This window comes from Rhineura floridana, chromosome 8 (genome assembly GCF_030035675.1).
Source record: "Rhineura floridana isolate rRhiFlo1 chromosome 8, rRhiFlo1.hap2, whole genome shotgun sequence".
Lineage (NCBI taxonomy): Eukaryota > Metazoa > Chordata > Lepidosauria > Squamata > Rhineuridae > Rhineura > Rhineura floridana.
In genome coordinates, this window is record NC_084487.1 from 52557911 (window position 1) to 52570036 (window position 12126).

The 12126-nt window shown below is 39.4% G+C and overlaps 1 protein-coding gene across 3 annotated transcripts in view; it reads left to right on the plus strand.

Annotated features, from left to right (window-relative positions):
* BLTP3B (bridge-like lipid transfer protein family member 3B) overlaps positions 1–2834 on the plus strand; it is an 82709-nt gene extending 79875 nt beyond the window's left edge. For all 3 annotated transcript variants that reach the window (XM_061639491.1, XM_061639492.1, XM_061639493.1), the window contains exon 21: positions 562–2834. In XM_061639491.1, coding sequence (XP_061495475.1) covers positions 562–699 — 138 coding nt within the window. In that variant the 3' untranslated portion in view covers positions 700–2834. The remainder of the gene's footprint in view (positions 1–561) is intronic.
* The last annotated feature ends 9292 nt before the right edge of the window (positions 2835–12126 follow it).

Here is a 12126-nt window from a genome sequence, read left to right on the forward strand (position 1 = left end):
GGGCCTTGCAGGTGGAATAGGGCAAGGGATAAATGGCAAGACATACCTGGGAATGGGAATGGGAGCAGCAATATTTCATTGAAGGTTACTGTAGCCTGATGTGAAAGTGCCAGGAATGGAGAACAGTAAACATGTACATCTTAGCAGTTTAGGCAATTAAAAAAAAGAAATGTTTTTAACTTTGTTTGAAAGATGTCCTGGGTACATAAGCAAAATGCAGTGCTGTAATGATAGGAATGCATAATAAAAACGTGTAAGAATTTTTACAGTACTTTTCATTGTGTAGGTCATTTGACAATATTTGCAAGATTTAGCATGATTTATTTCCCTTGTACCCTAGGCACATTTCTTTTCAATCTAGTTCCCCCACAAAATGAATTTTACAAAACATTGTGAAAAATAGAGTAAGCAAGGACATGAAGTCCTTTTAGATAATTGATAGCTTTGGTTAAAACTCATGAGAGTTTGTTCTTTTTGTTGGGAATGCATTGTTTTTAAATACTTTTTGTCAAAATGAATCTAGCAATATATAACACTAAAAATATCTTATTTTCTACTTAGTTGTTCCAGCTGACTGAAGAAAATGAATGTCTTAAACAAGAATTAGCCGAAGCTAAGATGGCTCTTGCTGAAGCTCACCTGGAGAAAGATAACCTGGTTCACCATATGAAAATGATGAATACTGAAAATAAAGGGTAGTAGACTCCATATATTGCACTGGAACAAGAAGGGATGCACATCAGATTGTTTTTGGAACCTGAGCCCAGAACAAAATTTCTACAGAATATGCACTCCTGTGAATGTCTTCAAAGAATTAGGATGCGTTTCTCTTTAGCCCTGATTTAAGCTGCAGTGTTGCAGGAAAAGTCAATTTCTATTATATGTTATTAATTTGTTTAATAGGTGGTGGCATGAGTAAAATGTACCATGTGTCATTGATAGGCTATCTTCTTTTGTGAAGATAACATTCTTTTATTGATAGAAGAAAAATATTATTCAAGGGAAATTACATTTGCACTGTAACTGTATGGGGACATAAAATAGTCCAAAATAGCTACTAAAAGCTGATGTGATCATCTAGTGACTGGACCTAACCTCAGCAGGATTTGCCTGGAAATAAGCACCCCACTATGTCCAAATCCTCAAAATGTGTTAATGCTCTCTGAAACCACTCTTGGTAGGTGTGACTGCAGAAAATGTGGAAAACTTTAGCTGTGCAGGAATGATGCTAATGTTTAACTCCTTTTTTTCTAGTATTTGTGACCATTGTACAATGAACATTTGAGTGGTACTTGGGCACCTGATCTGTCATTGGCTTGTAGAAAGGTAATAATTGGGGCTCTTCAGTGATGATCACTGGTCATTTGTAGGCACATTCTTTACTTTCACTTAGTGAAACTCGGTGCTCTCATTCTGGTACCAGTGAAATTTAAACCTTTAATAGTTTGATTTTTGTAAAAATGTAATTTAACTGTATATTAATGCATTTGGAATGGAAAAGGTCAAATAATTGCCCTGTTGAACTTGTGAAATTCCATAAAAATGTAAAGCTTGCATTATAAACCATGGGTTAACTTGTAAAAACAAATTCTAATTTTCAGCTGAAAATTGTTGCAAATGTATAAATAAAAAGCACAGAGATGTGCAGAACATTCTAAGTTTTTAAAATAATGAACAAAACCAATAGAAACATTTACTTTCTGAATAATTTCATTGAAAATGTTCTATTTGGTATTTGTTTTGTCTGAATTATACAATATTTTAGGGAATGAAGACTTTTTTTTTTAAGTACAAATAAGAATATTAATATCTAAAATGCTGTGACTAGAGTTTAACTGTGTGGGAAACTGAAAAAGTGGCTTGAATGGAAGTTTTTTTTTTAAATTAAAGCTTTCTGCTGATATAACTCTCATTCCCTGGATAAAAAAAAAGAAATTTAATTGAAGACTAGGCATAAAGAAGTAAACAACTCTGAGATATTTTGATTTAATTACAATTGTATAACTAGTCTAAGTGGTCTTATTTTAAACACATTTAACCTTGGTTTTGTAGGCTTGCTTTACACAAGGCCCACTCCTGCCTCCAGCTCCTCTGCAGGGACTTACTTTCCTCTAGCTAAGCTATCATAGCTATTCCACAGGCCTTAATCTTGGCACTTACTCACTAAACCGTATCCATTCTCTGATGTGATACAAGCAAACCACTAGTGGCAGGTTTGCTAGCACATTTGTTGAGCAACTCTTTTTATAAAGTGCCCTGTGCTACATAAACCCAGTGACAGAATATACTGAGACCAGCACCACATTCACACCAGACATTTATTGCACCTTAAACAGCCATAGCTTGCTCCAAAGAATCCTGGAAAGTATTGTTTGTGAAGGGCACTGAGAGTTGTTAGGAGACCCCTATTCCCCTCACAGAGCTACAGTTACCAGACCAGAGTGGTTTAACAGTCAGTCCCTCTTCCCAGAAAACTCTGGGAATGTTGCTTTATTAGGGGAACAGGGTTCTCCTAACAACTCAGCACCCTTCACAAACTACACTTCCCAGGATTCTTTGGAGGAAGCCATAAATAAATGGAATAAATGTATAATGTGAATGTGGTCTAAGTCTTCCTGGCCACCCTGTCTTCTCCCCCTCACTTTATGAATGGAAACAGTTGAGTTCTCATCGATGCCATGCTTTTCTGCACACTACTGCCACTTAAAGGAAAATGAATTTAATATCTGACAGTTTTTAAAGCTATAGATTGCCCGGTTAAATTATAGATTTGGTCTCTGATTAAATGGAAAAGTTCCAGTACTTGTGCTGTATAACCCGTTAATAAACCTCTCAGATTCTAGGATTTACAAATTATATCAGCGTAGTCTTTGCAGTGAATTATGGCTTCTTGTTTAAATATCCTTTATAATTAGAGGCAATCATAAATTATACTGAAAGACTCTAAAAATCTTAGTTTTGAAGTGTGGCCATTTATTATGGGCTTTTCCTCTGTGTATACGATTGCCAAAACCAATTGAACAGAATTCCATTGATCTTTAGAAAATGAGCTAGATGTTGAATACCACACAAGCAAACAGTTTCATTCTGCTGATATCTTTAAAATTATCAAAACCTCTTATGAGAGAAGAGGTCAGAAATGTCAGGTGTGCCAGAAGTATAAAAATTAAGTATATTTGAATGTTCTGCTTAGTACATGCATCTTTAGTATGGAAAACCAGCATGTCACAAAGGTCTTTGATCATCCCACCCACCCCCAGCACACAATGCTGTTTTCCTATATCATTCCCAGTAGATGATTCTGCATTTGATAGCAAAAGTCTCCAAACAGATGATCTTGCAGTTTTTATTATTACATTTTACCCAATCCCTGTTACTCCAGACAGTGAGATCATTGACCTATCATGCTATTTCCCAGTATTTAATCTGTACAGAAATGTACTTCTTACCATTACATATCTAAATTCTAGCTAAACAAAAAATTGGTTCAACTACAGAATTCCACTTTCTCCTAAATATGAAGCTTTCCCCCTCAGAAATACTTTGGTGTTCTCCCGGTTTTGGAAATGGACTGCCTTCAAGTCGATCCCGACCTATGGCGACCCTATGAATAGGATTTTCATGGTAAGCGGTATCCAGAGGGGGTTTACCATTGCCTTCCTCTGAGGCTGAGAGGCAGTGACTGGCCCAAGGTCACCCAGTGAGCTTCATGGCTGTGAGGGGATTCGAACCCTGGTCTCCCAGGTCATTGTCCAACACTCTAACCACTACACCACATGGGTGCATAAAACAAATTCATATATTTGCTGTTTCAGTTACAGCAAACTGGAGGAATTAGAGGGAACACCAGCTCCATCTAGTGAGCAATCTGTGAACCTTTTCCTTGGAAACTGAAGGCATGCTAGTAAAGTCTCAAGGGTAAACTGCTATAGGTAGTCTTTATGAGTATTTTAGGGATGTAAGATCATCATTGACCAGAATGTCAGCCTCGTTACAAATCTTTATGTGCATAAGTGATCAGATGTTAACATCAATAACACAAGAGGCTCAAAGGCAATTTAAATATCAAATGTTTTCTCCCCTATGAAATGTGAGATCAGCAGAGGCATTTTCATAAGGATCTCTTGTCAGTGTTTTCATTCCAAAACATGTCCTTTTTTAATGTGAGAACAGAAGAGAGCCATTTAGTAGAACATATATATTCTACAACTGGTTTTTCAATTTATTTTGAAATGCAAAAATTGATTTAAGCATCATTTGGAAAAATGTATCTTCTGGACTATTAAATCTTTGTTACGTACACATGACCAAAAAAGTAAAGAACGGTATATATAACCTCTTGGAATAACCCCAAATTCCAAACCTAAACATTTCATGCTTGAAAGAACCAACGCCAAACAATTGGGATGAGGAAGGTAAAAATGTGGTGGTTTTATTTAAGTAGCACTACACATTAGAGATTTGTGGAACTTAGAAAAAAAAAGGTTTACTTTGTTAACAATAATTAAGTCTCCATGGCTGAATAAAAGGGATTGGGGGCCCTGGTGGCAGTTTTCCGAAAGGGCCCTCCTCCCCCAGAAAGTAATACATGAGTGTTTTTTTAAAAAAATACTGAATTCTATTTATTTTGTCAGATGCATACTCATAAATGGTGTACAGTTCTGAAAAAACACTAATAAGACAGCAATAATAAAACAATAGCAGATTATACACTAGAAAAGGCCAAAATCAATATTGTAAGTAAGGTGCCTAAAAATTAAAACTGTAGGTATGTGTCTAATATTTGATGAAATGACAATGAGTTCTACAAAGCAGGAGCCTTTCCTTTACAATTGATCTTTTCTTGCCTTTGCTGCTGCAAAGTCATTGATTATGTCCTCAAAACCTATACTATGCAGAAGGCTTGTTTCTGCACTCATCGCCACCAAAGGATTCAGTCTTGTATTCAGCACACTTGCTCTCAGTTCATTTTTTATACATACCATTTTTGAAAACAATCTCTCAGCACTGCAGTTGGTGACGGGAAGGCACAAGTAAATTCTACAGGCAGCATCTACATTCGGAAAAAACCACCTTCATTTTGTTATCTCATAATTTTTAAAGATTGTAGTAGCAAACATGACTTTCACAAAGCTTTTAAATTGAAGAAATTCTTCAAGAGAAAATATTTATCAAGCTCTTTTGGGTGACATAAATATGTGATGGAGAATTTTTCTCCATTGGGATCTTTTGCTGGGGGTCCTTAAAAAAAATGTTTGAGGACACAGGCTTGAAGCAAAAAGGTAAGCCATTATTATTTGCGAGCACATTCAGGGTCAGCCTCCCAGAAACATCCAGGAGAGACTGCCCTGAGGTACTGTGTGCAAGCTTTTTTATACAGTACAATTACAGCATGTGACAGGAGTTAACCAATCCCACAAGTTCCTTCCCACATAACATCACAGTTCCTCCTCCCTGCAATCGTTCCAAACCAATCAGAAAGCATTAGGTAAGTCTACTGATTCCAAGATTCTGTCCATCTTGTTAATATCACCATTGTTCTGTTGTCCACTTTGACTAATGGTCTCCTAGGTCAGTTGAAACCAGTTACTATTGTGAATGTGCCTTCAAGCAAACTTGGTACATCCATTGTTTCATTGTTTCTGATGGGTCAGGCTGACTCAGGTACACCTGCTTGGTTTTTCCCTCAACTCAGGAGGACTGAATTTCCATGAGCCCCACAGTATCTTAATAGGGTTTCTTATTATATTTTGCTTAGAAGTTCCATCTCTAACTGTAAAAATACTTAGCTATAGAGGAAAAGTTATAATTAGGGAGCTTACTGTGCTGGAAGTTCACTTAGTTAAGAAATACAGTGGGCAATTCTAAACCTTCTTGTTTCTCAGCCTCAGAGAAAATAGAAAAGGCAAGCTACCTCAGAATACTTTTTTTTAATGAAAAACACACTTTCTGATGCTGTATTATAATATAACACACTGGCTTATTTTAAAATCATTATAAAATCACACCGTTTATCTCATTAAATCCTTTGATTATGCTGTAAAGCTTTTTCTCCTAGATGGGGCTATTGCTCTACACAAAAAATCATCTCCTACGATCAAAATAATATAATTATTTTTTTTATTATTAATTTTTATTCAAATTTTCAAAGACAAAAAAAAACACAAAACAAAAATAATTAAACAATAAAATAAAATGTTGACTTCCGATTTGTCGCAGATCAGTTATAAGTCTACAATATATAACAATCCTGTCTCCTAAATTATATTATAAAATCACTTTCCTCCAGTAGTTATCTTAATTAATCATCAAATCTCATAAACATTACTTTATTCTTCCCACAAAAAGTCAAAGAGAGGTTTCAGTTCCTTGAGAGATATATCTTTCAATTTTTCTCCAAATAAACATGTCGATTAATCCATCTCATTCAAATCTGTTAGGTCCAATAACTTCAATAGCCATTCTCATTATCAATGTTAATTCCATCTTCTATCTTCAATAATCCTATTAAGTCCAATAATTTCAGTAACCATTCTTCCATTATCAATAATCCTATTGAATCCAATAATTTCAGTAGCCATTCTTCCATTATCAGTATCCCATAATAATCTTGTTGTCATAGTCATAATCCAAATAAATATATAGATTAATCCATCTCGCCAAACCTGTTTGAGCCAATAATTTCAATAGCCATTCTTCCATTGTCAATATTAATTCCATCTTCCGTCTTCAATAGTCCTGTTCAGTCCAGTAATTTCAGTATCCATTCTTCCATTATCAGTATCCCATATTAATCTTGCTGTCATAGCCATAGTCATATAGTAAGAGTCTGATGGGAATTTCCTTTATCACAAATATTTTCTTGCCATCAATTCTGAATATGTTGCTAAAATATTGTTGTAAAGTCATATCTCTGTTCTTTTTTACAAAATGCACTGGCTCATCTCTTAAGAATTTTTCCATTGTCACAGATCTGTAGTCCATTCCATAGATTTTTTCTGTGTCAAGCTCCATCACATCATTCCAGTCCAAAAAATTATCCAAGACATTAATAACTTTATCTCTATTATCTTCATTAATTTCTACAGAGACAACGTTGATTTCCAAACAGTAAACTTTATTTCTAGTATCCATAAACTCCAGATCTTTTTCCAATTTCACATTTGTTCCAATCTCCAGAGCTTGCATCTTTCCTTTAGTTTTTCTTTTTTCATCTCTAATCTCATCAACTATTTCTTTAAACTCCTGCATCATTTTACTAAATTCATTTTTCATCTCCTGTCTACCCTGTCTCAGGGTTTGTTTCGTTATCTCAATCTCATCCATTATTTTCTGAAACATAATTTCTTCCATGGTCTCAGCCACTTTCCTGATTGCCATTCTTAAAACCACAAAAACAAAAATTATTTCAGTCACAATTGGGTTAATATTCCAGGCTTGATGAAGTCACAGTGTAGACAGTACAGCCTGCCTTATCTCTTATATTCAGGAATACAAAACAAATTTAGTTCCCAGCTTCAAAAGAGTTAGTAGCTTCGTGAACAAGCCGATTCGTCAAAATGAAATAGACCAAAAAAAAATAGTCCCAGACGTATAATGCTCCAAAGTTCATAAATCAAATTTATTTATTTCTTTTCCCTCCTCGAAATAGAAATCCCTCTTCCGTTTATATCTTTAGAATGCACTTCCCGGCCAGCTTTTTGCAATAAAAACTAAGATAGGCTTTTTCAGTTTCTTTCCTCCTTAGTTTCGTGAATAACAGAGAAAAATTTTAACTCACCCAGCAGTTCTTATATAGCTGATTCATTGACAAATCTCTTTTTTGCTGCAACGATTTAAACCAAATGAAAAAAAAAATATAGAAAGAAGGATGCTTGCTTGTTTAAGTTCGTTTTCTTTGAAAAAAAGATAAACGTGTCACTTAGTCAGTTAGAGCTTGATGGACGTCCTCTGGCATTGCTGGCTGAACCTTCTCTCATAAATTAATGAGATCCAGTCCTCCCAAACAAAAACAGGCTTTAATGGTTAATCTCTATGTTTTTCCCTGCCCGGGAAAAAATCATCACCAGTCAAAAAAGAACGTTCTGACTGATTTATACTGAAAAAGTTTCTTCTGAGACGAGAGCTCGTCTCAAAAAGCAGGCACAAGCGAAGTCATCATACCTTCACAGGTTAAATGCTTGTTTGAGTTAATAGACTAATTAATATCTGTCAGTCACGAACCAGCCGATTTGGCAAGAACACAAGAGTTCAAACTAAGTTTACTTTGCCTGCTTTTTCTAGGCCTACACACAGGTCTGCTTCTAATATTTGGTTTTCTGAGGTCCCATGGGATGATCTTAGGGTCCCTAAACAGGCCAGTGGGCCGTTTGCTTAGTTCTGTATGATTCTAAAACATTTCTTCTAATATCTATGGTTATATATGTATGGATATATAAAATTCCCCATTAGAGTAGGGCCCCGCTTTCCAGCGCTTTGCTTCTCAGTGCTTCACTAATGCGGTGGTTTTGAATTGTGTCCACGTCCCATATGTTTGGCGCGTGTTCCGTTTTTGCGGCGATGTTGCGATTTTGTGGTATGACACGAAGAGCTTGGAAAAGAGAGACACTGAGTGCATAAATTGATGGTGCCCGACGCCCTGAGTTGGGCTGATGGGAGTTGTAGTTCAAAAAAGAAACGTTTCCAATCTCTGACAATGTGCTCAGCAGCTGAGTCTGAGAAGGTCGTCCAGCGCCATTTTATTGTTGAGGGAGGTGGTGGAGGGCGAGTGAGCGTGCAAACAGGTAGGGGGGAGAGTGAGCAGGCCAGGGGGGTATGAGCAAGGGAGGCAGCAGAGAGCAAGTGAGTACGCGGACAGGCAGGGGGAGGGGAAGCGGGCAAGGGGGGACAAGCGAGGGAGGTGGTGGAGAGCGAGCAAGTGTGCGAACAGGCAGGGGGAGGGGAAGCGGGCAAGGGGGGTGAGCAGGCAAGGGGGGACGAGCAAGGGAGCGGGCGGAGGGTGAGCCAGCAAGCCAGCAGGCAAGGGGGGGGACGAGACAGGGAGGCAGTGGTAGGGAGTGAGAAGGCAGGGGGAGGGCAAGTGGGCAAGGGGGGACGAGTGAGGGAGCTGGCGGAGGGCAAGCGAGCGAGCCAGCGGGCAAGGGGGGACGAGCCAGGGAGGCAGTGGAGGGCGAGCGAGAGTCCGGTTCAGAGCAGGAACCACGAGTCAGAGATGAGGGTGCAAGGAACTCTTGCTTTATTAACATAATGGATACATCAAAGGCTGAGCGCCTCATAGAAAAACCCTATGCTAACTCACTACAAGTCCCTAACTACCCTCTAGACATGCTCTGCAACGTGTGATGAAAGTTGACTCAGCACCCCATTCACAGCACGGCAGTCTTAAATAGGAGAGGTCTTGGAGCGTAACCTCTCACTCCTTCGCACTCACGCCCTCTGCCCTGTCCGCTTCTCCCTATGTTGTGAGTGCGGTGAAGGGGGGTGAGCCTCCACGGGCTCATCTGACAGAAGAGGGTCCTCATCTGCAGGTGGGGATGCAGAGGCCTGGGAAGCATCGGGCGTCTCTAGGATACTGCTTGGCACAGGAGGAGTTACTGCTCTTTTGGAATCCTCCCCTAACGGCTACGTGGGGGTGCTAGATGGCTGAGCGCTGTCCCATTGAGGGGCAGGGCTATCCGTGGGAACTGGTGGAGTGGCTAGCTCGCTCTCTTCCTCAAGGTCTGGGCTAGACTCAACAACAGCTGGATCGTCCATGCCTGCTGACAGCTGAGGCGCCTGCAACTCATGCCTTCCCCCTCCTTGATCCTCAGGAGAGAGGCTGGGCTCAACACCCCTGGGCTCAACAGCAAGTGAGTGAGCGAGCAAGGGGGGGCCGAGCCAGGGAGGTGGTGGTAGCGAGCGAGCGAGCAAGCAGGCAGAGGGAAGGGAGGGTGGGCAAGGGGGGATGAGTGCGGGAGCTGGCAGAGGGCAAGAGAGCGAACCAGCGGGCAAGGGGGGGATGAGCCAGGGAGGTGGCGGAGGGTGAGCGAGCAGGCATGGGCGGATGGTCAGTTCCCTCTGCGATCTGTAGCAGGGAGCCTGCCGTGGAAGGGGAGCACTACTCCCCCACCATAACAAGGATGAGCAAGCGCCCCCCCAGTGATGCATGGAAAAGCGGAACATTGATCAGCTGTTGCAGGGGGAGCTTCAGGGGCCAAGTGCTGTCAGCTGGAGCTCCCCACACTACAGCTGATCAATGTTGCGGTTTTTGCTTTATGGCAGGGGTCTGGTCCCTAACCTGCCATATAAGTGGGGCCCTACTGTATATGCAGCAGCACTGAGGATATTTTCACTTGGCATCTTAATAAAATTGCTGAGGAATCCAAATATCCAGTGCAGTTTTGTCAGTATTATGGACTTACACAAGTGGATAACTTATCAATAATTGGATAAAATAATTCTGCTCTGAACATTTGAAAACCTTCCAAGACAACTTCATTCTCCTGTGTTTCATCAGACATGAGTTTGCAGAAGTTGTTTTTTTTTTGCTTTTGAAGACTCTACCACATCACTAAGGTCAAGTGCTTGTTGCTCAAAGTTTTCAAAGCATCCACTCAAAGCAGCAATATAGCAAAGACAAAATAAATTAGTTACAGTTTTTGGTGACTGTTATAGAGAGGATTTCTTCATACAGCCCATCATTTGTTGTGGGCCATTGCCCATCTTTTTTAAAGGCAATTAGACTAAGTAGAGCGTGAGACCAAGACCCCTTTCTTATTGTTAGCCTCTACAACTTCAGTTTGTTCACAGATTGACTGGCTCTGAACATGGAGGTTCCATACAGCAATCTGGTCTAAATATCAATTGATGGACATCCTTCTCCAGGTTCAGAGGTAGTCTACCTCTGACTATGCTGAGGGTAGACAAACAACAAGAAAAGGTTGTTGGCTTCAGATGCTGCCTATGGACTTCCTGATGCATCAGGCTGGCATTATGGGAAGCAGGATGCTAGACCAGGGGGACCTTTGGTTTCATCCAGTCTGGTTGCTCTTACATCCACAGGGAATCCTGTCCCTCCACCGCTGACATTTCTAAAAAATGATTGTTTCTTGTTTAATGAGTCTTTTTTTACTAACCTGTGAATACATCTCATTTCTTCTAGAACTCAAGCAAAATTCACTGTTCTAAAGCAGCAGTATTTTTATTTTGCATAGTATGTGTGAGAGGGGTGTATTTTGTCACCCTATTTGTTTAATCTATATGCAGAACATATCATACGGAAAGCAGAATTGGACCAAGATGGAGGAGGTGTGAAAATTGGAGGGAGAAGTATCAATAATTTAAGATATGCAGACAATACCATACTACTAGCAGAAACTAATAATGATTCGAAACGAATGTTGATGAAAGTTAAAGAGGAAAGCACAAAAGCAGGACTACAGCTGAACGTCAAGAAGACTAAAGTAATAACAGAAGATTTATATGTAACTTTAAAGTTGACGAGGACATTGAACTTGTCAAGGATTATCAATACCTTGGCATAGTCATTAATCAAAAGGGAGATGATAGTCAAGAAATCAGAAGAAGGCTAGGTCTGGGGAGGGCAGCTACGACAGAACTAGAAAAGGTCCTCAAATGCAAAGATGTATCACTGAACACTAAAGTCAGAAACATTCAGACCATGCTATTCCCAATCTCTATGTACGAATGTGAAAGTTGGACAGTGAAAAAAGCAGTTAAGAGAAAAATCAACTCCTTTGAAATGTGGTGTTGAAGGAGTTTTGCGCATACCATGGACCGCAAAAAAGACAAATATTTCGGTGTTAGAACAAATTAAACCAGAACTATCACTAGAAGCTAAAATGATGAAACTGAGGTTATCATACTTTGGACACATAATGAGAAGACACGATTCACTAGAAAAGACAATAATGCTGTGGAAAACAGAAGGGAGTAGAAAAAGAGGAAGGCCTAACAAGAGATGGATTGATTCCATAAAGGAAGCCACATACCTGAACTATCTGAACAGGGTGGTTCATGACAGATGCTATTGGAGGTCACTGATTCATAGGGTTGCCATAAGTCATAATCGACTTGAAGGCACATAACAACAACACTTCAGATTGAAAAAAACAAAGCATTGTTAAC